Raw genomic sequence first — 22,705 nt, 5'->3', positions numbered from 1 at the left:
GAAGAGAGGACGGACCGTCGCCTTGTTCGGGTCGGGCGGGCCTTGTCGCGCTGTTGGGCGACGGGAGAGGACCGAGACGGGGCGAACCGAGAGCCGTGGGCTGGCGGAGAGCGCGCTCGCGCCGAGGGGAGGTGTTGGGGTGCGGGAGAGGGCGCGTCGCTGGGTAGAGTGTACTCGAGGAGGGTGCTGAGAGGCTGCAGGGGGCGCGCACGAGGCGGGACGAGGGGAGCAACGAGGCGCGTGGGTTCGGCGACGAGGGGAAGGGGGAGGGGACACAAGGGGGAGGGGTCAGCGGGTTGGGGGACGGGTAGAGGGGAGGGTGGGCGGTGCGTACAGGTTGCTGGTGAGCTGACTGAGTGCTCTGGTCGAGCCAACGAGGCCTTGGTTGAGCGAGGCGGTCAAGGGCAGGCTGGCAACCACCTCGCTGCGCGTCGAGTCGCGTTCCTCGACCTCGAAATCGCCTCGCACCCTCTCAGTGCAGCCTCCTGCTTGTCGGGTCCACTCCGTACCTCTGCTCTGTCCGAGCCCCGAGCCCGCTCGAGCCAAAGCCGACGACGCCGCCTCGCGAAACCGCTCGACCTGCTTCCTCGCCGCTTGCCTCCCCCGCTCTCGCCTCTTTCCAGACGCTTTCTGCTCACAACTGCCGTGGCGAGGCTTGGCGACGGCTGGCGAGCGGAGCGCGCAGCCCGGGCGCTGTCGTGGGCTCGCAATGAGCCGTTCGACCCTCAAAGAGCGGTTCGCACGCTCGACACCCGCTCCTTTCACGCTTGTTCTCCTCGCCGGCGGTCGAGAGTGTGTAGATTGTCGAGCACACGAAGCGACAGCCCAACTGAGCGCGAAACGAGAGCGTGACGGCAGTCAGAGCGGCTGCTCCGCGAGGACAGAGAGGCCCGCTCCCCCTCGCTTCCTCACCACCCGAGCCTCGACAGCAAAGATGGCAGACCAAGGTCCGTGCAGCACTCCCGCACCCGACCTGCCCGCCGAGCCCACCCGTGCGCCCCGCCCACGGCGCTGCGCCGCCCCGTCTCCTCCTCGCCCCTGCTCCCACCTCGTCCCCCGTCACCTCGCCCCACACGCCTCGTGACGAGCTCAAAGGGCGACTCACGGTCCTCCCGCGACCCCACGACTCGGCCTGCCCTCGCCCACCTGCACTCGAGCGTCGACCGGCGAGAGCCCGGCGAGCCTTCATCTGCCCCGGCGAGCGTCTCTAGATGGAGCAGCGGGCGTCGCGGCGGTCCAGCATCGACTCGAGCGTCCAGCACAGAGCGGCCTCGCCCTCGTCGTCGCCCCGTCATCGCCCTCATCCGTCCCAGCCTCGGCCTCAGCCTCAGCCTCAGCAGCACGACTAACGCCCGCCCCGGCACACCACCGCGACCCCCCGAACCACCCGACTTACTCGACTCTCCCACCTTCCGACAGACTGGCAGCAGCAGCAGCAGCAGCAGCCCGAGGGCGCCAAGCTCGACGGCGACGACCGCGCCCCGCAGCGCTCGCCCTCGCCCCGCCGCGACAACCGTGCCCGCTCGCGCTCGCGCTCGCCCATGCGTGGCGTCGTCGACCAGCAGCCGCAGCAGGACCGCCGCGATGACCACCGTCGTGACGACCGCCGTGACGACCGTCGCGACGACCGTGGCCGGTCCGTCCCCTCCCTCGCGCTCTCTCGCAACCCTCGTCGTGGCTGACTCGCTCCCGTGCGTGCGCGCAGCTCGGACAACCGCGGCCCCGGTGGCGGCGACAACCCGGGCAACAACCTGCACGTGTCGGGCCTGAGCCTGCGCGTCGAGGAGCGCGACCTCGAGGAGCTCTTCTCCAAGCACGGCCGCGTGCGTCCCTCTCTCCCTCTCTCCCTCTCTCGTCCACTCGCACTGACTCTCGCCGGCCCCGTCCACAGATCCAGAAGTGCCAGGTCATGCGCGACCCGCACACCAAGGAGTCGCGCGGGTTCGCGTTCGTCACGATGGACAACGTCGAGGACGCCGAGGCGGCCATCAGCGCCCTCAGCGCGACCGAGTTCATGGGCCGCACGATGAACATCGAGAAGGCGCGTCGCGGGCGCGCGAGGACGCCCACGCCCGGCCAGTACCACGGCCCGCCCAAGCGCTGTGCGTCCCTGCTTTTCTCTCCTCTCTCTCTCGCTCTCGGTATCGTCGACCTGACCTCTTTCTCCCCCTCCCTCCTCCCTGCCCTTCCTCCTTGCCTCGTCCCTCGTCGACCTGCGTCCTCGGCCATCCTCGCCCCTCTCGCGCCGACGCCGACCTGCCTCGACTCGCTCCTTCCCTTCCTCTCTCGTGTCCCTCCCCCTCGTCCTACGTCCCCGTCGTCTCGCTCCCTCTCTCCCTCTCCCCCCTCGCACTCCAACCCCCGCCCTCGTTCCCCCTCGCTCAGTCGACGGCCCTCCCGGCGGCGGTGGGTACGGCGGCGGCGGCTACGGCGACCGCCCGTACGACCCTCGCTACGCCCCTCGCGGCGGCGGAGGCGGCGGCTACCGCGACGACCGCGGCGGTGGCGGCGGGTACGGCGGCGGGCGCGACGACCGCGACTACCGCGCGCCGCGCGACGACTACCGCTCGCGCGACGACTATGGCGGCCGTGGCGGCGGGCGCGACGACTACCGTCGCGACGACCGCGACCGTGGCACGTACGCCATGCCGATGCGCAGCGACGAGCCGCGCCGGTCGTACGACGACCGCGGGTCGAGGAGCGAGCGCCGGTACTAAAAAAACGTCCGCGCCTTTTTGTGTAGCTTTGACCCGCCTCGTTTCCTGAAACTCGAACTTGCGTTGCCCTGCCCTTGTCTCGCTCGCTCGCTCGTTCGACGGACAGAGAGAAGGAGAGGCGGCGTTTTGCGAAGAGAGGGCTCTCGAGAGAAGGCAACGCTCGCAAGGGTGGGTGACACGCTATCGATACAGCTCGACTCGCTCTCCTTCTACATCGTGCGCATGCGCTCCTGCTGTCGAGCCCCGCCGCCGCTCGCCCACGCCCCTGCTCATCGCTGAGCGGCGGGCACCTCGCCACGCTCCTTCTCGGCGGCGCGCACGGCCTCGTTGATGCGCCGTTGCCGCGACACGACGAGGCCGGTTCCGGTTTGTGCTGGCCTCGGGTTGGTGTCTATGGGCGCCGCGGGGAAAGAGGGTGAGCGGCGCGGACCTCGAGGGAGGGAGAGAGAGAGAGAGGGAAGGGAGGGACGCACCGAGGACGCCGGCCTGGACGAGGAGGCGCTCGACCGACTTTGAAGGGATGGCGCCCTGGCTCAACCAGAAGCGCACGCGGTCGAGGTTCCAGGTGCACTGCTTTACGCCGACCTGGGCGTGGCCGGAGCGCGGCGCAAACTGGCTCGCGCCCCACTCGTGTGCGGGGCGGACGCGGCCGTTCGGGGAGCGCGAGGGGGAGGGCTGGACGACGGGCACGGGCGAGTAGTCGCCGAGGTGCTCGAGGGGCTGGGCGGTCGGACGGGACGAGGAGCGGGTCGCGACGAGCGAGTACGAGGGGTTGTTGCGCGTGAGGGCGTGGCGGGAGAGGCGCAGGCGGATGGCCATGGTTGGACTCGGCAAAGGTCTGGCCTAGTTGGTGTGGGTGGGAGAGAGCTGGAGGAGGAGGACGAGGAAGAGATGAAGTCGGGCTTTCGCTCCACCCGCTCTCGTCGCACCACCAGGAGCCTCTCTGCTCGCCTGAAAAGACTCTAGCTGCACTGAGCCAGCCCTACCGCGCCCGCACTCCCCTCTCGAGCGTCACCCTCTTCGGTGAGCCTCCTCTCCCTCTTCACCTCCTCATCAGTCCGTTCTTCACCTCCTCATCAGTCCGCCGCGACCTCTCACTGACCACTGCCGCTGCCGACCTTGCACGACCGTGCGACAGCCCTGCAAGCCACGAGCACCACCGCCGACATGTCCGCCACGCCGTACGCTGCCGCCATCATCGAGACGGCCCTCTCCGCCGAGCAGCCCATCCTCCGCTTCGGCACCTTCACCCTCAAGTCGGGCCGCCAGTCGCCCTACTTCTTCAACTTTGGCCTGTTCAACTCGGGCGCCCTCCTCCTCTCGCTCTCGTCCGCCTTTGCCGACGCCATCCTCGACTCCTACCCGGACCTCGGCCAGCCGACCGCGAGCCCCGACACGCCGCGCGTCCTGTTCGGCCCGGCGTACAAGGGCATCCCGCTCGTCGCCGCCATCGCGACCGAGCTCGCCCGTCGCGGCCGCGACATCGGCTACAGCTACAACCGCAAGGAGAAGAAGGACCACGGCGAGGGCGGCTCCATCGTCGGCGCGCCGCTCAAGGGCGAGCGCGTCCTCATCGTCGACGACGTCATCACGGCCGGGACCGCCATCCGCGAGGCGCACAAGATTGTCGAGGCCGAGGGCGGCAAGACGGCCGGCATCGTCGAGGCGCTCGACCGCGAGGAGCGCGGCGCCGGCACCCTGTCGACGGTCCAGGAGGTCGAGCAGGAGCTCGGTGTCAAGGTGACGAGCGTCGTCAAGATGCGCGACATTGTCGCCTGGCTCGGCGACAAGGGCAAGCTCGACGAGATGAAGGCGATGGAGCAGTACCGCGCCCAGTGGGGCATCTCCAACTAGACCGCGAGGGCATCTTTATGTGCGCCCCTCTCTCTCACCTCTCTCTCTCTCTGAACCTCGTTCGACCTGCGTACTGACGCTTTAGCACCTGCAGCCGTACCCGTCCGAGTGCCGCAACTCGAACCTGTTCTCGCACCGTCCTCTTCTCGTCCCTCGTCAGCCGTCCCACACTTTCCCTTCGGCAGCTCCCGCTCGATACAGCGCATCCTGTCGAGTGTCTACCGCTCCTCGTCGCCCTGACACGGCGCGTCGAGACCGGGTCGAGCGGCTCGGGCTCAAGTCGACCTTCTCGAGAGGCCCGACGAGTTCTGCCTGCTCGCGGCCTACGTCCGCCTGGGCCTTGCTTCTGCGGCCATGCGGCCCTCACTCGAGCGCACTCGCTGTATTGCGTCTCGGCGTGCAGCTGGCCCGCCTCGTCGGGCCGTCGCCGCTCAAGCTCCCCTCGCTCCTGCTCTCCTCAGGGCCGCTGCGACCGAGCGCCCTCTTGCCCTCGCTCTGGCGCGAAAGTGGGGCACTGTCGCCCCAGGCGGCTCCTCCTGCCTCGCTCGTGTCCGCTCGGCTCGTCGACTTTGCCTCCAAACCAAACCCCGCCCGCTCTGACCGACCACCGCTCTCGCTCTCTAGATCTCTTCGCCCGACTCGCCGCGGCCTTTGCCGCGAGATTCAAAGCTTGACCCCAGCTCCCGGCAGACCCGTCGGCCCGCCTCTTTCGAAGTGCGAGAGAGACATGGTCTGAGACTTGGCGGCCCTCTCTCGAGCTCTCCCTTTCCACTGCGAGAGCCTGCTCGCCTGCGACGTCGCCGCTCAAGGGGTGCACCGTGGTCCCTGCCTCGAGAGGGCTGGCGCCGTCGCAGTCAGGGAGAGCACTGAGTACTGTGGGTCCGGCGCGAGCTGCGAAGGACGAGAGCGGAATCCCGTTCACGTTCGCGCAGGAAAGCTAGCGAGAAAGGGTGGCTCTCTCGTCCTGCAGGTCGTTCGATGCACGGGCGAGCGCGGTCCGAAGAAAGCGTAGCAGAGCCGCCGAGCGAGCGAGAGCGGAAGCGGGAGAGGACCGTGCGCCGGACGTACGGTACGGCGCCCTCTGCGAGATTCGTATCTCGACTGGTGTGCGGCCAATCGGAGCAGCTCGTGAGGGCCCAGCGCTTCCATTGCAAGCTCTCGTCGCTCGTCGGCCTCTCCCCGCTCGCCAGAGCTTGCGTCGCGCGCCTCGTCAACGTTCGGCCCGCGGTGCGAGACGCGCAGCGCACAGCACGGAGCGCAAGCCGTCGGCGTCGAACCGTCTTCTCGGAGCCCGACTCAGAGTCCGTGCACGACTCGGCCGGACGGTCCAACCTCGTCGTGCGACGGACGGTTCCGCGTGGAGCAGCGTCCGCAGCAGGAGCAAGAGATCTGCGTCTCGGTGCGGGCGCTAAAGAGATGGACCTTCTCGCTAGCGCAGCGGGCCAACAAGGTGCAATCGAGAGCGCGAGCACGAGGTCCGGGCGTCGAAAACTCGCCCGACGAGCTCTTCTCCGCCAGCGAGTGTCGATCGGCTTTCCTCGAGTCTCGACGGATCTCGAACGTCGGAGCTTGAGCTTGACCCGACGACAGATTGCGAGAGAAGCACGACGGTCACGACGCCGACGCCGCCGAGCAGCGTCGGCGAGCAGCGAGGCGGACAGGGGCTTCGCGAGAGAGAGCGGTCAAAGGGAAGCACTGACGAGCAGAGTCCGACCCCGCAAGCCACAGCGACGGTGTGACGAAGTTGCGGCAAGGTCCGCTCTGTCGCGTGGGAGGACACTCTCGCCGGAAGAGGCGAGAGCGAGAAGCTCAGCGTCGAATTAAAAAAGCGGAGGACGGAGCAACGACTCGGTCGAGGTCCCCGTCCGGCGACCGTGGACCGGTCGTGGATCCTCTCTGCACTCGAGCCCGTAAGAGCAAGCTGCCGGCCGCACCGGAGCCTGTAGTCTGGTCCGGAGGTCCGTGGACCGCTCGATTGTAGCGCGCGAGGGACACGGCAAAGGTGCGGAAATGAGACGGCCTTGATGCAGCTCGACTCTCGAGTGTCGTCGACGGTTCCTGGGCAAGAAGAACGGGTTCGAGCTGCCTCGACGACGACGAGGTGAGCCGCACGGGCCCTTTGTGCCGGCGGCCTCACCGGCCTCACCGCGCGCTCGTCCGCGAGTGACGGACTGTCCGGCTGCCCGGCTGCATGAGCAAGTGCTCGCGGTCGCTCGGGCTCGTCCCCAGTGGCCGACCAGGCCTCCACAAAGGCGTCCCCACCGATTCGCCTCCTGGTTTGGGAAGGTCGACCGGGGTCCGAGCGACGCTCCGAGGCCTCGCTTTTCTCTCAAGCGCAGATCTCCTCCAGGTCGTGGCGTCGGTGGATGCGGCCCACTGGCCGTGCCTGACGAAGGCCTTCATGAGCTGGCGCAACGCGGCCCCGGGCCAGAGCCAACCCCTCGTCGCCCGAGCGCTCGCGTCGTTCGCCCTCACTTTCTCCCCTCCTCCCTCGCCCTCCTCCCGCTCTGCCGTCGCGAGCCTGCGCTCGCCGTCGAGCTCGAACACCGCTCGAGGCCCAGCGTCTACCGCGCGCCCGTCGAGTGCGGCCCTGAGACCGCCAGGTCCGAGCCAGCTCTGCTCCCGTCCCTCGTCCCTTGATCCCGTCGGGGAAGGCCACCCTCGTCCCCCGCCGACGTCTTTCCTTCGGGTCGCCGGCAGCGCATTCTACGCCCAGACGTCGTTCGCCACCGCCTCTCGACGCCTCGCGTCCAAGTCGGCTCGTCTCCCCGGCGCCTCCTGTTCCTCCTCGTCCTCCTCCGCAAGTGTGAGTGTGGGGCTTTGGCCGAGCGCGCGTTCATCTAGCGACATCGAGCATTGCAGCTGACCCTCCTCCCTCCCCGAGCAGATCATCTCGCCGAGCGTCGACGCCGACCCGCAACACCTCGAGTCGCTCGTCGACCTTCTCTCGCGACTGCATGTCGACCTCGTTCGCCTTCGCACCGGCCGGGGCGACGATCGCTCCTCGAGGCGCCTTTGCCAGCTCGTCGCGCAAGTACCGAGACCCGTCGATCAACGACTACTCGCAAGGTGCGGCCCCTCTCTCTCTCTCGTGCACGGCGAGGGCGTCCGTGCGAGGGCGATCGTCGCTTCTCGAGGCGCAACTTGCTCACCGTCTCGTCCCCGCCTGCCACAGACCTCTCGAGCGACGACTACCTCCTTCCTGAGCCAGCGCGATACGTCTCGGGCGCGTTCTCGTCGTCACCGGTCCACGCCCACCTGTCGCCCGTCGTTTCCTCGCCCTCTTCCTCCTCGTCCTCTCGCCCTCGGTACATGCACAACGTGCCCGAGCCTCGTTCGTCGGTCAACTCGATGCACTCGGTCACCGGGTCGTCGACGCTCGAGGGCGCCATCGACTTTGCCGAGTTCCGCAACTTTGGCTCGACGTCGTCCTCGTACGGCATCGACGACACGTTCGGCTACGTCGCGCCCGCCCTCGACTCGGCATACTCGACCACGACGACGCCCCTGTCGGTCAGCTCGGCCACCTTCACCCTGCCCGCCCAGCACCCGACGCCCGTCTCGCAGCAGCAGCCGCACCCGCACTCGCACGCTCGCGGCGTTCGCCCTTCGACGTTCACCTGTACCCTGTGCGGCTGGTCCGCCGAGACGGCCGAGCAGTACGACTACCACCTGCGGGCGCACGACGGCGACTGCCTGTTCCAGTGCTTCCTCGGCGGGTGCGAGGAGGCCTTTGCGCTCGCCGACGAGCTCGTCGCACACGCCCAGGTCCATCGCCGCCGCGCGACGCCGTCCAGTGCGTCGAAGCGTTCGTGGAACGACGACGGCGACGAGACGGCGCAGTACATCGAGGTCGCGGCGCCGTTCGCGTGGACGCCCAGGTCGGGCGGCAAGCGCGCGTGCGTCGAGCCCGTCACGCCTCGCTCGCCCGCCCCGGGCACGCCGCCCCGTCCTCGTCGAGGGCACCACAAGCGCCCGTCGACGGCCGACGCGGTCCTGACGGCCGACGAGCTCGCGCTCGCGTACGGCTCGTCGTCGAGCCTGCCCCTCGCCCGACCCAGCTCGGTGCCGACCGACGGCCCGTACGACCACCCGTCGCCCGGGCTTCAAGGCTCGTTCGCGCAGTGGGAGCCGTACGCGTCGGTCGAGTCGGCCGTCCCGATCTCGTGCTACCACACGCCGCCGCCGCCGCCGACCACATCCGCACGGACCCTCCCGACGTTCACCCTTCCCTCGTCGCCTGTCGTCCCGCCGCCGCCGCCGCAGTACTCGACGCCTCGCCAGCTGCAGGCTGCCCGCACCGAGCCGACGCTGTCGCCGTTCGGGTACCGCCCGATCAGCCGAGTCGCCTCGCCGCTCAACGTCCCGTTCACGGCGCCGATTGCGCAGGGCCCGTTCCAGCCGTACCCGGACTACGAGGCACAGTCGGCCGAGATGACCTACTCGGCGTCGTTGCCGCACCCGATGTCGGTCGGGCGCACCATCCACTCGCGCCTCGAGTCGTCCGGGTCGAGGAGGACGCAGCCCGTCTTTGCGATCCCGGCGCCCGAGCCGCTCTCGCCGTCGCCCGTCCGGGTCCAGTACGCGTCGCCGCAGCAGTTCGAGCACGGGCACTACTCGGCGCACGCCCACCCGTACCAGTCGGCGTCGGTCGCGTCGTCGTCGTCGACGGGCTACGCCTCGCAGCTCCAGTCGCCCGTCTCGCCCGCCGCGCCGCTCCCGTCGCAGCAGAGCGTGTACGGGTCCGGCGCGCCCGGGTACCGCGGCAGGAGCCCGCGACGACGCTCGTCGGGCGGCTCGAGCGCCGGGTTCAGCAGCGCGCAGGCCGCGCTCGTCTCGGCGGCGTCGATGAATCGCCTCCTGTCGCGCCTGCCCGGCCCGTCGCAGCCTCTCGCGCCCCTCGCCGAGTACGCCGCGTCGGCAGGCGGGCCCGCCGTCCAGGCGATCCACCCGCAGTACCGCATGCCGCCGCCGCCGCCGTCGAGCGACCCGTCACTCGACCCGGACAGCCCGCCACAGTCGATCAAGGCGCACGCGTGCACCGTCGAGGGCTGCGGCAAGGCGTTCCGGCGCCTCGAGCACCTCAAGCGGCACGAGCGCACCCACACGGACGAGAAGCCGTTCTGCTGCGACGTGCCCGGCTGCGGGCGCTTCTTCTCGCGGTCCGACAACCTCGCGCAGCACCGCCGGACGCACGACCGCAAGGGCAAGACGACGCGCAAGCTCGAGATGCAGCAGGCGGCGAGGATCGCGGCCGAGACGGCGGCGCAGCACGCAGGACGGCGCTCGAGTCGAGGAGGTCCGGGAGCGGGAGACGGTCTCGATGGCGGCGGCGGGTACCAGTAGAAGCAGTGCTTTCGCGAAGGCAGTTCGGCCGTGCCTGCAGTGCGCAACTCTGGCTCGTTCACCCTCTCCTCTCCTCGCATCGTTCGTCGTTCCGCGAGAGAAAGTGAGCTGCCTCCGAGTCGTCCGCTCTCTTCGGCGGCTCGTGTGCGCCGTGACCAGCATGTGCAGCTCGCGTGGGAAGCGAGCGCGAGCTGTCGGCGGTCGAGCCCCTCGCTCTCGTCGGCGACTTGGCCGAATCCCCGCATGGTCGCGCTCCTCCTCCTCCCCCTCCTTCTTCCCCCTCACCCACGCTCGCTTCGCTCGCTCTGTGCGCCCCTGCGCACCCTACGTCGCTCCTTTCAGTCCCCAGTCACTCGTTCCACACCCGCCGCGCCCTCCCCTCGTCCCCGGCGGCGCACGATGCGCGTCCGCTCCCTCGCCGCACATTCAGCCCTCACGGCCCTCGCCCTGTCGCCCCTCGCCCTCGGGGCCTCGTCGAGTGCGGCACACAAGGCCAAGAAGCTCGCAGCAGAGAGCAACCCGGACGACCCGACCGGTGAGCCGCCTCGTTCCTCCTCTCCGTCGTCCTCATCAGAGCTCGCCCTCGTTCTTCCCCCACATCTCTCGAGCCTCCTCGCTGACCCACGGATCCTCTCCCGCACAGGCAAGACCCTCTAGTGCGTCCCTCGTCTCTCTCCCTCCTGGGCTGTGCGGCGGGCGAGGCGCAACAAGCCGGCGATGAGCGCGATGCGCGCGCGGGTCGACGCGTGGGTTGGCCAGGCGCGATCAAAGGAGGCGAGGCCTGCCTTCGAGCCAGGGACGAGCGACGTCCCTCGCAGCACCATCACGCCCACCATGCATGCGCGAGCCGTCACTGACCCGTCCTCCCTAACAGCGTCACCGAGCCGGCTTGCGGGTTCTACCGAGTGCGTCCCTGCGCCCGTCCTCCCTCCTCGCCGCACAGGCACGAGCTCACGCAGTCCTTTTCCTGCGACAGTGCGTCGTCACCTGGCCCATCGGCGCGCACGTCGCCGTCAACTGGCTCGGTCCGCCGGCGGGTGACGTCTCGGTCTCGCTCGTGAGCAACATCGGCGGGCCGACCTACACGATCCTCGCCAGCACGCCGGGCACCTCGCAAGAGGGCTACTGCGATAGCGGCTACGGACAAGGCGTCCTCGCGCCCGGTCACGAGTGTGGGCGCGTCGAGTTTGTCGTCCCGCAGGACTGGGAGCAGATGGAGAACTGTGCGTCCTTCAGCCCTACCTCGCCTCTCTCGTTCGCCTCGAGGTCCCGCAACTGACTCACTCGTCTCGCACAGACACGATCGCGGTCCAGTCGCTCTCGGACGGGTCGCTCGCCGGCTACACCGACGCCATCACGATCGCGCCCTACAACGCCTCGTCGCCGTCCGCCGTCGCGTCGGCCGACATCCCGCGCGGCACGTCGGCCTCGATCGTCGCCATCCCGGCGCCGACGAGCACCAACTACGACGCGAGCACCAAGTACACGGGCAAGGTGCCGTCGCCGACCGCCGCCGGCGCTGCGACCCCATCCTCCTCCTCCTCGACACCCGCCTCGTCCACCTCGGCCGCCGTACCGTCCACCTCGTCCGCCTCGGTCATCTCGACGAGCGTGCGGGCCAGCTCGACCGGCGCCGACTCGGTCGCCGTCACCTCGTCCGTCGGCCAGACGGTCGTCAGCTCGGCGGTCGCGACGCCTTCCGCACCGGCGTCGTCGTCCGCAGCGGCGCCGAGTGCAGCAGGGCAGACCAACACGGCGTCCGGGCATTTCGCGCGCGCCGCCGCAGGTCTGTGCGCCGCAGCATTCGGCGTCGCGCTCCTCGCATAATCACCTCGACAACCTCCCTTTCCCCTGTCGCCCTCACACCTTCGCCTTTCACTTCCTTCCCGTATCCCCTACACATCGTTCTTCCCTCTCGTCCATCTCTCACGCGATACCTCGTTCGCCCCTCTCGGACCCGCACCAGCACCCTTAACTTATCCTCCGCATCGCCTCCCTCCCTCATCTTTCGTCCCCTTCGCACCTCTCGACTCTCGTAATCCGCCCTCGTACCCCCCTCATTGTCGTAGGACTCTCTCATCATCCCCTCACCCTCGGTTGATCCGACCTCCCCCTTCCTCCCTCGCACTCATTCCTCGCGCCTTGGACAGACAGACACTCCCCGTAGCTCCCGCTCGACGCGCAAGGTACTCGGTTCTCTCGAAACGCAGAGAGGAGCAGACAGAGAGCTCGGGCCGGCGCAGGCAAGCCTGAGAGGGGCGCGAGGCGAAAGCTTGTGTGCTCGAAGTGGCCGCTCCCTCGCACGCCCGCCTCACAGCCCGACCCACACAACTGGGCTCGCTCGAGCTGGCTCGCATGCACTGCTGCACATCACGACGACGACCTCCGGCTACTCCCGCCCCGCCGCAAGCGCTCGCCGACCGCGTACAGCGCGCCGCATCTTCATCAGCGACTCGCGTCGTCGGAACCTCTCGACGGTCGACAACGACTCGCGGGACTGTGGGGTTGCGCTATGGGGGTGTACGGAGGTGGCAAGAGGCGTCTGGGCTAGGGCAGATGGGCTGCACGGGTCTCGGAGTGCGGCGCGTCCTCGTCTCCCCAGCCTCGCCGTTTTTGGTCACCCTCGCGGCCTTTCCCTCGCACTCCCCGCCCTCGTGCGAGGCATGCAGACGTGTTACTGACTATGAACGACCCCCTGCAGATGGATCGGGCGCGCGCAAAGGGCGGGCCGTGCGCAACGGGCCACGCAGGACGGCTCTCGAACCTTGAGCGGGCACATCCAGATCCTTGTGCGTCCTTCACTCCTCTCCTCTACGCCAGCACCTGCCCGTAGGTCTACTCTCCTCGTCGAGCGCCGCCCTGACCTTCTTCGCCCTCGCGCCGCAGATTAGTCGAGCCCACGATGGCACCTCCCCTTCTCCCACTCGCGCTGCCTTCGCCCGCGATGGCGCCTCCAACTGCTCGAAAGCCATCTCGTACCTCGAGAGCGAGTCCTGACTGTCCCATGTCCGTGTGTCGTCGTCGTACTCGTTCCGGCGGCCGAGCGAGCCGAGCCGTCGAGGACGAGTCTTTACGAGGCCGCGCCCGCCCTCTCGTGCCCCTGAGGGCAGCGGGCGCACTGCGGTGAGCCGCTCGCACGGTGCGCACCCCTGTGGAGTGCCCGTGCGCCCGGCCACCTACTAAAAACAGGGGGATCCTGCGCACCCTCGCTCAAACGCTATCTCTTGATCTAGAGGGGCTACGGTCTTCTGCTTGCGATGGATCGAACAAGGAGGTGTCTGCGGTGCAATTGAGCGCCAGTCCTGAGCTATTCCGTCGTGTTCAGCGAGAGTTGAGCTGCTCGCCTTGCGCCTTCCCAAGTCCGAGGTCGTCGCGCAAGCTCTTCCCGTTGGCTCTTTCGTGCGCGTACTCTCCCTTTGAGCGTGTGCGGGTCCGTCGGCTCGAATGCGCTGGCGGCCGTCGCTTCACGCACATGCCGCGCGCGTTGGCAGGAGCCGCACCCGGAGCGGAACGACGCTCGAGCCTCGACCGGCAGCATCAGCTCTCGGCGGGCGTCTCTCGCTGGAACTTGCAGCTTGAATCGCGCTCGAGGTCGCAAGCTGTGCTTTTCAGTGCTCGGCGAGACCCGCGTCGGCGCTGCAGCATGCTCGCACGAGGCTCTGACCTTGCGCGCGCAGGTGGAGAGGAAGGAGAGCTGGTCGCCGCACGGGGTCGCGCTCGTCAAGGGACGTGATAGTCTCTCCCAGGGAGGTGCGGTTTGACGCGAACATGTTGCCGCTGCACCCGAACCTCGAGGAGGACGAGCCCGCGAAAAGCAACACACCGCGTTTCGAAAGCGCGGCTCAGCGCTCAGGCGAGATCGAGCTCTCCCTGCGTGCTCGTTCGCTGTCGAGCTCTCTCCGTAAGCGTATTCGAGCGTGTCCTGAGCGAGAGCGAGAGCGCTGGCTCCTGTGGGCGGCGCAAGCCTCGTTCTCTTTCTCTCTTCCCTCGCGTCGCCAATGTTCGAGGCTTGCGATATCGAACGGCTCGCGCACTCTCTCCTTCGACCAGAAGCGCAGGCCCCTCGATCGCGATCGTGTCGCACTGCAATGAGAAGAGGAGACCCCTTGTACAGCCCCAGCGAGAAAGAGAAAAATCCGCTCAAGCCCCTCTCGTTCTCCAGCTCTAAGCCCGCCTGCTCGTCTGCCCGCTCGCCCACACGTGCGACACGTCGTCCCGCGCGAAAGGGCTGCTACCCTGCCCACGAGGCGGGAGCGACGGCGCTGGGACGGTCCGCCGAGGAGGCGGGGCTCGTGCGGCGCCGTCGTCGTCGCCGAACGGCGAGTACGACGCGCCGGGCCTGTCCAGCAGGCCCTGCTCGCCCTCCTCGTCGTCGTCATCCGCCGTGTCCGAGTCCTCGGTCGAGTGGCCGTGGTACTCGCTGCCCTCGCGCGTCGACGAGGACGAGAACGTCGTCCACCGCTCGCTGTCGCGCGCGCTCGCGCCCTGCTGCCCCCTCGGCTCCTCGTCGTCGAGAGGGAGCACGTGCGGCACGACGTACGCGCTCGGAAACATGCCCCTCCTGCCCCGGCCCCGCTCGACGCCCGACCCGCCGCCGACGATCCGTCCGACCCACCAGTCCGCCGTGCGCTCGTGCTCGACGCGCACGATGTCGCCCTTCTCGAGCTTGAGCTCGTCCTCGCTCTCGTCGTCGGTCCCGTGACCCGCCGACGACGCCGCCGGGACGTACGCCCACTGGGCACGGAACGTCTTGCCGACGGGGCCGCGCGACGGCGGCAAAGGCGGCACGGCGCGACGCGGCGAGGGCACGGGCGACGCGGGCGCCGTCTCGGCGCGGCGGAGCACGGGCGGGACGCGCCGAGAGGCGAACGACGCGGTCGAGCTCGTGGGCGAGGTCGTCGCGACGGGCTCGGCATCGTCCTCGCCGAGCGAGCCGTACTTGCCCGAGCCGACGCCCGACAGCGACAGCTTCTTGAACGAGCCGATGCTGGGCATCGACGGCGCGTTGCGGCTCCGGGTTGGCGAGCTCGCGCCGCTCGCGCCGCTGCTGCGGTGCGGTGCCGCCGGCTCGTCGTCCGGCTCCTCGGCCGTCGGCGTCTCGGCAGGCGACACGTCCTTCTTCTTGTTCTTGCCGAGCGCGAACCGCTCGAGCATGCTCCCGCTGCGGCTGCGGTTCTTGGCCGCCTCGCCGGCCGCGCCGGATGCCGAGACCGCCGCGCCGTCGCTCGTCTGCGACGACACGGTGCTGCGGCGCGAGCGGTTCGGGCCGAGCATCGAGAACATGCCCGACGTGCTCGAGGAGGCGGGCGTCGGCGCCGAGAGGACGGACGACTCGGACTGCGAGCGCGCCATGCGGTTCGAGGAGGGCGGAGCTTGGAGAGTCGAGGAGCGTGCGCGAGGTGCAGAACTGCGGGATAAGGTAGAGTCAGTTCGCGAACGTGCGTGACAGACCGCGAGAGCTGAAAAGAGGGACGAGGGGACGCACGAAGACGAGACGCCGCCGATGGACGACTGGCAGTCCTCGAGCAGGGCGACGTAGCCACGCGCAAACTCGAGCTGGACGTCGACGAGCTGCTTGAGCGCATCGATGTCGCCCTCGAGGGCCTCTTCGAGGCGGTCGGCCTTGCGCTCGAGGCGCTTGCACTCGTCGGCGTAGACGTCCTCGGCGTTTTCGAGGTCGCGCTCGTACTCGGCCGGGTCCTTCTTGCCCTTTTCCATCTGCGGATTCGGCTCCGGGTCAGCTCCCTGCGTAGAGTCGTCGATAGATGAAAGTGAGAGTGGGGGCGCACCTTGGTCATGACGGCCTCGAGGAGGGAGCGCTTCTTGTCGGCCTCCTTGACCGTCTTGTCGAGGTCCTTGAAGTCGTCGGTGCGGCGCTCGAGCGTGTCGAGGTAGGTCGTGCTGAGCTGATCGTGGTACGACGTTGCGAGCTTGGTGAACTGGAGGTACAGCTCGCCGGTTGAGGCGAGAACGTGGGCTGGAGGGGGGGAGGTCGAGGACGGTGAGCACACTGCGCCCGCCGCACGCTCGCCCGAGGAGAGGGAGGACAGAGGACGCACCGTACGAGGCCTCGGTCGAGCTCGTCGCGCCTGCCCTGATCTCCTGGGCCGCCTCGACCATGGCGTCGCCGACCCACTGGGCGGGCAAGGCGGTCGCGTTGCCGCTGCCGGCGAGCGGGCTGGTGCGCTGCTTGGCGAGGGTGCGGACGTGCTGGGCGAACGTGTCGGCGAGCTTGGCCGCGACGTCCTTGCGGGTCGAGAGCGACGCGAGGCGGTGGTCGTCGAGCGGAGGTCGCGTCGGTCGCTCGTCGTCGTCGGGCGAGGCCGAGCCGAACGAGGGCAGGCTCGGCGCCTGAATCGATGCGATCGACTGCTTGAGGCGGTTCATGGCACCAGGCGAGCTCTGGAGGGCGAGGGGGAGGAGCGAGAGCCGGGCGAGCGGGTGAACACCCGATCAAAGCCTCGTGGCTGCCGTCTCGCGGAGAGCAAAGCCGCCGTCTCACACTTTGCGCCCAACAGCGAGCGAGCGCGAGGCACCTGGGCTACGTTGCAGCACAGATCTCGCAAACGAGAACGAGAAAAGAGACCTTTTTGAGAGCACGCGCTCGACCCGACCGCCCTCGCATGTTGAAGCGAGGCCGGGTACCCTCCTCCCTCGACGCCGAGCCAGCCCCACCGCCCGCCGCACCAATCGTCTACTCCTCGACCCGAGGTGCGTCTAGCTCCAACGCCGCTCCGTCTAGCCGACGCGCAGGTCCGCCTTCATGCCCGTGCCCGCCTCGCCCGGCTTGAGCCCGAGCACTTTTCTCGCCTCGGCGACCCTCGTCGCGAGCTTCTTGACGTTGGCCGCCGCGAGCACGACCTCCTTGTCGAGCTCGACCCCGAACGCGACGTGGATCGCGTACGCGATGTGCGCCGCCTCGTCGAGCGAGTACAGGACAAAGTCGTCCGGGTCCGACAGCGGCACGGCGCGGCTCGACAGGGCCGGCGACACGGCGCCACTCGCGAGGGCCGACGCCGACGATGCCGCCGACGTCGAGAGCGTCGGGCTCGCCGGGCCCGAGTCGGGATCGAGCGCCGCCTGGTCCGACGACGACGACGACGCCGCCGCCTTGCCCTTCCCCTTGCCCGACACGGCGCCGACTCCGACACCGTGCGACGAGCTCGACGTTGCGCTCGCGAGCGACGGGCCGAGCGCGCCGGCTTGAGCATGGGCGCGAGCCGCCTCGACGAGCGGCAGAGCCGACGCCGGGACCGCCTCGGGGTCGAGCGCGAGCGTCTTGCTGACGATGTGCGTCAGGGCCTCGTGAACGGCGACCGGGTCGTCCTGGGTCGAGGGCGACGGCGTGTCGACAAAGATCTCGAACGGCGACGAGATGGACATGACGCTGTGCTTGCCGTCGTGGTGGTACCTGCGAGAGAGGCGGCAACGAGGTCAGGTCTCGGCTCGCGACGCAGTAGAAAGGGAGAGAGAGAGAGAGAGCGAGACGCACCGGAACTCGTACTGGCCGGTCCTCCACGGGAGCTTCTTGCCGCTGAAGACGACGGACCCGGTGGGCTGGTCCTCCTTCTTCGGGGCGCCGACGCCGTCGTCGCGGCGGTCCGAGCCCTCGTAGCGGTCGCCCGACCACTCGTTGTCGTGCACGCCGAGCCACTTGCCCTGGCTGCTGACCTTGGTGACGAGCTCGCTCTTGTTGGCCTCGCACCGGTACACGCCGAGCCAGTCCTTGCGCGAGTGGTTGGCCGGCGCCGTCCACTGGACGTGAACGGGCTCGCCGAGGTGGTAGCGCAGGGCGGGCGCATTCGAGGTCGAGGCGTGCGGGACGAGGGGCGGGAAGGCCGAGGGACGGAGCGCGAGCGAGTACTGGGTCGCGTCGTACGAGGCGAGGTCGGCCGGGGCGGCGACGCGCGAGATGACGAAGCGCTCGCCCGACTGCTGCAGGAGGATCTTGGTGTCCTGGACGTAGCCCTTGACGGCGGGTGCGGCTGCGTCCGGGGGTACGGGTCGAGTCAGCGCCTGCTCGCGAGGAGAGGAGGGCCGACACGGCGAGAGAACCACTCGACGCACACTTGCTGAGGAACTCCTCGACGGCGTCGGCCGTCTCCTCAAACACCTTCTCGACCGTGCCCTGGACCTCGCGCACGTTCTTCGAGATGCGGTCGAGCAGGTCCTGGCGCGTCTTGTGCGCGTCGTCGCCCTTGCGGTGCTCCGAGACGCGGCGAACGGCGTTGCGCAGCGTCTTGGTGACGCCGGCATCCTTGCGGAGCGTGTTGCCGTACAGGCGCTGCATGTGCGGGCTGTTGCGCGGGCGAGAGACAGGATGAGCTCGACCGCCTTCTGGTTTACGACGACGACGGCCGGCGAGAGGAGGAAGAGGGGGAAGCGGGACGCACTTCTCGACCGAGCTGAGGAACCACCAGTGAGCGACGATGGCGATGACGGCCTGGGCGAGGACGAGCTTCGAGCCGGCGAGGAGCACGAGGCCGAAGAAGGCCGCGCCGCCCATGGACCGCTCGGGGTTGTTGAGGAAGCGGAAGATGCCCGTGTAGTAGAGCTCGTGCGGGTACTCGCTGATGAAGAAGTCGCCTGAGGGCAGGAAGAGGGAGTCAGAGCTGGCGCGAGAGGTCGACGAGGAGCGAGGCGAGGACGGACCGTAGAAGTAGCCGAACGGACCGAGGGCCTCGTACGTCGACATCGAGGTCCAGACATGAAGCGCGATGAGGAGCTGCGAGAGGATGGGCGAGAGAAGGAGTCAGTCAGGTCGAGTGCCGAAAGTCGTGGAGGGAGAGGGAGGAGGGGACGCACAAGGCCAAGCGTGTGGCGCACGACAACGGCGCCGACACCCCAGTTGGCGGGGATGCTGTAGCACTTCCAGGCGAGAGCGATGAACGAGACTGTGGGCGGGAGGAAGGGCGAGTCAGGGTCGGGCTCGGGTTCGCGAGGAAGGCTCGCCGCCGGCGACGAGAGGGGGACGCACCGTAGGTCATGCACAGCGACAAGTTGTAGATGCCCTTCCAGTTGTCGAACGTCTCGCTGACGGCGTCGCCCTCGCGCTCGTGGTGGTAGTGCTTGAGGAAGTGGCGCACAAGCCACTTGCGCTCGCTCTGCTTCTTGAGCGCGACGCCGAGCGCGACGGTGTGAAAGGCGCGCCACACGAGCGCGTGCACGAACAGGAGCGCGATCTGCGACGTGCGCGAGAGCGAGGGGAGGAACGAGGGGACGAGGGCGTAGACGAGGACGAGGAGGGTGGTAAAGTCGCGAGCGCTGTGGCGGCGAGGAGCGTCAGGGCGGGACGACGAGGCAGAGAGAAAGAGGAAGAGAGAGGGGACGTACCGGAAGAGGTCAAAGTTCTTGAAGACGAGCAGGTCCTTGTGGAAGTACTTGTTGTCGAGGTCGTGCCTCGTCGCGACGGGCACGTTGTCGTGCTGCTGGACCTTGGCGCCCTGCGTCTGCGTCATCGACGAGAAGACGGAGCTCGTCGTCGAGAGCGAGCGCGCCTTCTTCTGCTGCTGCGAGTCGACACCGAGGGTCGTGCGGGCCGCCGACGGCGTCGGCGCCTCGTCCTCGGTGTCGTCCTGGTCCTGGGCGTCGGTCGTCGTAGTCGACGCGCCGTCGGTCATGCTCGGCGTCGAGAGCACGCTCGCGTCCGACGCCGTTGAGAGGGCCCTCGCGCGAGCCGCCGCCGGCGCCTCGTCGACGTCCTCGTCGGCTGCGACGGCGGCCGGGTACTGGAGCGGCGTGCGCGCCGCGAGCGGCTTTCGCTGCCCGTACGTGCGCTCGATGTGGGGCGTCTCGAAGTATACGAGGAAGCCGAACTGGGCGGCGTGGGCCGCGAGCGACACGAAGAGGACCGTCGGCGACGCGACGATGAGCGACAGGCCGTAGTAGCCGGCGTAGCCGACCGAGTACATCGGGTGCGGCGCGAACTGCGGGGAGAACGGCAAGTCAGAACGGGATCGGGAAGAGGAGGAAGAGAGAAAGGGGAAGAAGAGGACGCACCTCGAACACGCCGTCAAAGACGAGGTTCTGCAGCGACAGGAAGAAGGCGTCGCCCCAGTACCACCTGCACACGAGGGAGAAGAGTGAGCCAAACACGTTCGGAAAGATGTAGGCACCTGGTCCCGAACGACACCTTCGAGACGCTGCACCGACTTTGAGAAACCGGCCGACTCACGCAAAGTCCTTGACGATCCGGTGCGCGTCGGTCTTGACCCACAGGTTGAACAGGAGGAGCACGATGCCGCCGACCCAGCGCAGGACGTGGAAGAAGACCGAGTGGCCCGGCGGGCCCGAGAGGGTGAGGAACGAGAGGGAGAAGAGGACGTAGGACAGGAAGTCGTTGAGGAGGATGACGTCGACGCTGTGGCGGAACAGGATCCACACCTGTGTGTGAGAGAGTGCTCGGGTCAGCTTGCGCGCGCAGAGAGATGAGAGAGGAGAGTCCGGGACGGACGTTGAACTCGAGCGGGACATTCTGCAGGCGGCGGGGCAAGGTGAGCGACTGTGGCTCCCGAACGACACTGGTCAGGGAGCAGAGACGCACCTCTGGATCGTAGTCGGAGCCCATCTTCTTGCGGAGCTCGCTGCGGACCCACTTGGCGACCTTGGGCTTCTTGTCGAGGTCGAACCAGCCCTCGCGCTTGACCGTCTTGACGATCCAGCGGTGCTCGCTCTGGCGGCGCAGGACGTAGCCGAGTCCGGCGTCGTACGCGGAGCGCCACAGGGCAAAGTACAGGCCGAAGAAGATGCGCGACGCCGGGCGCGACAGGATGAAGAAGAGGACGAGTTGCGAGCCGAGGAGGAACAGGGTCAAGAGGTCGATGTTCTGCGGGACAGAGGAACGGCGGTGACGTCCCAAGAAAGGTCAGCTCGGGGACTGGTGGCTGCGCGAGGCGGCAAGGCTGCGCGAATTGACCTCGGAGCGGCCCGGCCGGGAGAAGGGAGGTGGTGGAAAGGGAGAGGGTGACGGACCGACTTGGGGAAGCGCGGGTCGAACAGGCTCGAGAGCATGTTGTGCGTCTGCGGGATCTTGAAGACTGTGCATCGCGTAGGGGGGACGGCGAGGGGATTAGCCGAGGACGCGGGCGAGGGCAAGGTGGGGGGAGCAGAGGGAGCTCACCGGTGCCGTCGGGGGTCTTGCCGTATGGGCCGTCATCTGCGTTGTTGGTGACTGGAGCATGCGAGTCGCTTGCCGGTGCAGCCGGAGAGGCGGGAGCGGTGCTGTGCGACGTGGAGAGATGGCGACGGCGGAGCTCGTGCGAGGCCGACTCGGCGTGCGCGAGGTGCGCAGGCGGGTCGGGGCTGTCCATGGCTGCAGGACACGCGCTGTGCTGGACTGTCGCGAGTCGAGCGGGGCGTAGGAGGAGGGAGCGAGGACCCGCCCCGTCTCGCTTGCTCGTCGTCGTCTGTCCGCACACGCTCATCTCGTCGACTCGCTCAGACGCACTCGTTCACTCGCTAGAATTGATCTCGAGACCCTGCTGCATCTTTCTACCCGCGCGGCCAACCGCCATGGACCTCTTGCCCAAGGTGAGCCTCGTCGTCCTCTCAGACTCGAACCTCGCCGCCTCGCGCCCGCTAACTCGCCCCGTCGAGCAGAGCAACGCCGAGTACGGCACCCAGGAGTACTGGGACGCGCGCTACGCCCAGTGAGCTCGTCCATCTCGACCCTCGCACCGTCTCGCAGCCAGTACAAGTGGGCTGACCCTCTCGGTCGTGTGCAGGGAGGAGGACGGCGCCTCGTTCGACTGGTGCAAGCAGTACAAGGACGAGGAGGTTCGTCGCCTCTTCCGGAGGTTCATCCCGGACCAGGCGGCCCGCATCGTCATGCTCGGGTGCGGCAACTCGAGTGCGTCGGCCGTCCCTCACCTCGCTCTCGTCTCGTCGACAAGCGCTCACCGGGTCACCCTTCCGCAGCACTCTCTCGCGACATGTACGACGACGGCTACCGCAACATCTTCAACGTCGACTACTCGGCCGTCGTCATCGACAAGATGAAGCGCGCCAACGAGGGCTGCGACGGCATGACCTGGACGGTCGGCGACGTGCGCAAGCTGCCGTTCGAGCGCGAGAGTGTCGACGTGTGCATCGACAAGGCGACACTCGACGCCATGTTGACCGGCGAGAAGGACCCGTGGGTGCGTCCTCTACGTCCTCTCCACCTTCTCAGTCTCTCGGGACGCCTCGCCATCAGCCCGTCCTGACTCTCCTTCACGCACGTCCCGCAGAATCCTCCACCCGAAGCAGTCGCCGATTGTCGAGCCGAGGTCGACGAGGTTGTGCGCGTGCTCAAGCCCGACGGCGTCTTTCTCTACCTGTGCGTGCTCACCTCTCGCTCGCGCCCTCTCGTCCTTCCTTCCACCCTCGCCATCCTTGCGACATTCTCAACTCGTAGTCGCCGCTCCTTGAGAGCCGCAAGCCCGTCCACTGACTCACCCCCCTCTCGGTTCCTCGTGCAGCACGTTCGGCCAGCCTCACTTCCGCCGCCCGCTCCTCCAGCGCGACGGCTGGACCCTGCGACACCTCGAGGTCGGGTCCGGGTTCGCCTACTACTGGTTCTGGATGCAGCGCGAGGGCGTGGAGCGACGAGAGGCGGACGTCGAGGCGCTCGAGCCGCGGCGGAACGGCGAGGAGGCGGCAGCGGCAGCGACGGGCGCGGGAGCGTAGAGCAGCATCGGGTGCGCGAGGAATAGAAAGGTGGTCTTGGCAACACGGCGACGAGCTCTACACATCGCGGCCTCTCTCGAGCGCGAGGGAGAGAAGAGAGAGAGGAAAAGAGAACGACGCCC

General features: G+C 68.4%; 8 protein-coding genes across 8 annotated transcripts; 5 read left to right on the top strand and 3 right to left on the bottom strand.

The window, feature by feature from the left end:
• The first annotated feature begins 920 nt into the window (after positions 1–920).
• RHOBADRAFT_67012 (uncharacterized protein) lies at positions 921–2,790 on the top strand. Its single transcript, XM_018419151.1, has 5 exons — positions 921–947; positions 1,420–1,636; positions 1,706–1,823; positions 1,892–2,102; positions 2,386–2,790. The coding sequence occupies exons 1-5, from the start codon at positions 935–937 to the stop codon at positions 2,715–2,717; spliced, it is 891 nt and encodes a 296-aa protein (XP_018267958.1). The 5' UTR covers positions 921–934; the 3' UTR covers positions 2,718–2,790.
• Positions 2,791–2,986: 196 nt separating this feature from the next.
• On the bottom strand, positions 2,987–3,536 carry RHOBADRAFT_56289 (uncharacterized protein; the record flags this gene model as incomplete). Its single annotated transcript, XM_018418276.1, has 2 exons — positions 2,987–3,108; positions 3,191–3,536. The coding sequence occupies 2 exons, from the start codon at positions 3,534–3,536 to the stop codon at positions 2,987–2,989; spliced, it is 468 nt and encodes a 155-aa protein (XP_018267957.1).
• Positions 3,537–3,884: 348 nt separating this feature from the next.
• RHOBADRAFT_18878 (uncharacterized protein) lies at positions 3,885–4,571 on the top strand (the record flags this gene model as incomplete). The annotated part of the gene is made up of 1 exon (XM_018412456.1): positions 3,885–4,571. One exon carries the CDS (start codon positions 3,885–3,887, stop codon positions 4,569–4,571), a length of 687 nt encoding a protein of 228 aa, XP_018267956.1.
• A 2,957-nt stretch (positions 4,572–7,528) lies between these two features.
• Positions 7,529–9,981, top strand: RHOBADRAFT_50371 (uncharacterized protein; the record flags this gene model as incomplete). Its single annotated transcript, XM_018415305.1, has 2 exons — positions 7,529–7,640; positions 7,747–9,981. 2 exons carry the CDS (start codon positions 7,529–7,531, stop codon positions 9,915–9,917), a joined length of 2,283 nt encoding a protein of 760 aa, XP_018267955.1. The 3' UTR covers positions 9,918–9,981.
• Positions 9,982–10,306: 325 nt separating this feature from the next.
• RHOBADRAFT_56286 (uncharacterized protein) lies at positions 10,307–12,119 on the top strand. Its single transcript, XM_018418275.1, has 5 exons — positions 10,307–10,452; positions 10,561–10,573; positions 10,792–10,822; positions 10,894–11,140; positions 11,215–12,119. The coding sequence occupies exons 1-5, from the start codon at positions 10,317–10,319 to the stop codon at positions 11,742–11,744; spliced, it is 957 nt and encodes a 318-aa protein (XP_018267954.1). The 5' UTR covers positions 10,307–10,316; the 3' UTR covers positions 11,745–12,119.
• A 1,862-nt stretch (positions 12,120–13,981) lies between these two features.
• RHOBADRAFT_56285 (uncharacterized protein) lies at positions 13,982–16,304 on the bottom strand (the record flags this gene model as incomplete). The annotated part of the gene is made up of 4 exons (XM_018418274.1): positions 13,982–15,324; positions 15,403–15,635; positions 15,707–15,894; positions 15,977–16,304. 4 exons carry the CDS (start codon positions 16,302–16,304, stop codon positions 14,082–14,084), a joined length of 1,992 nt encoding a protein of 663 aa, XP_018267953.1. The 3' UTR covers positions 13,982–14,081.
• A 136-nt stretch (positions 16,305–16,440) lies between these two features.
• On the bottom strand, positions 16,441–21,226 carry RHOBADRAFT_56284 (uncharacterized protein; the record flags this gene model as incomplete). Its single annotated transcript, XM_018418273.1, has 14 exons — positions 16,441–17,328; positions 17,410–17,902; positions 17,985–18,214; positions 18,311–18,503; positions 18,570–18,642; positions 18,723–18,811; positions 18,895–19,181; positions 19,251–19,843; positions 19,917–19,980; positions 20,092–20,300; positions 20,371–20,391; positions 20,461–20,742; positions 20,889–20,953; positions 21,037–21,226. The coding sequence occupies 14 exons, from the start codon at positions 21,224–21,226 to the stop codon at positions 16,656–16,658; spliced, it is 3,462 nt and encodes a 1,153-aa protein (XP_018267952.1). The 3' UTR covers positions 16,441–16,655.
• A 156-nt stretch (positions 21,227–21,382) lies between these two features.
• RHOBADRAFT_65728 (uncharacterized protein) lies at positions 21,383–22,655 on the top strand. Its single transcript, XM_018418764.1, has 6 exons — positions 21,383–21,446; positions 21,516–21,565; positions 21,641–21,765; positions 21,834–22,054; positions 22,145–22,233; positions 22,376–22,655. Exons 1-6 carry the CDS (start codon positions 21,429–21,431, stop codon positions 22,581–22,583), a joined length of 711 nt encoding a protein of 236 aa, XP_018267951.1. The 5' UTR covers positions 21,383–21,428; the 3' UTR covers positions 22,584–22,655.
• Positions 22,656–22,705: the final 50 nt, after the last annotated feature.

Source organism: Rhodotorula graminis (assembly GCF_001329695.1).
Source record: "Rhodotorula graminis WP1 unplaced genomic scaffold RHOBAscaffold_18, whole genome shotgun sequence".
NCBI lineage: Eukaryota > Fungi > Basidiomycota > Microbotryomycetes > Sporidiobolales > Sporidiobolaceae > Rhodotorula > Rhodotorula graminis.
Note: the sequence above shows the minus strand (reverse complement) of the source record. Positions and strands in the feature narration are given on the sequence as shown.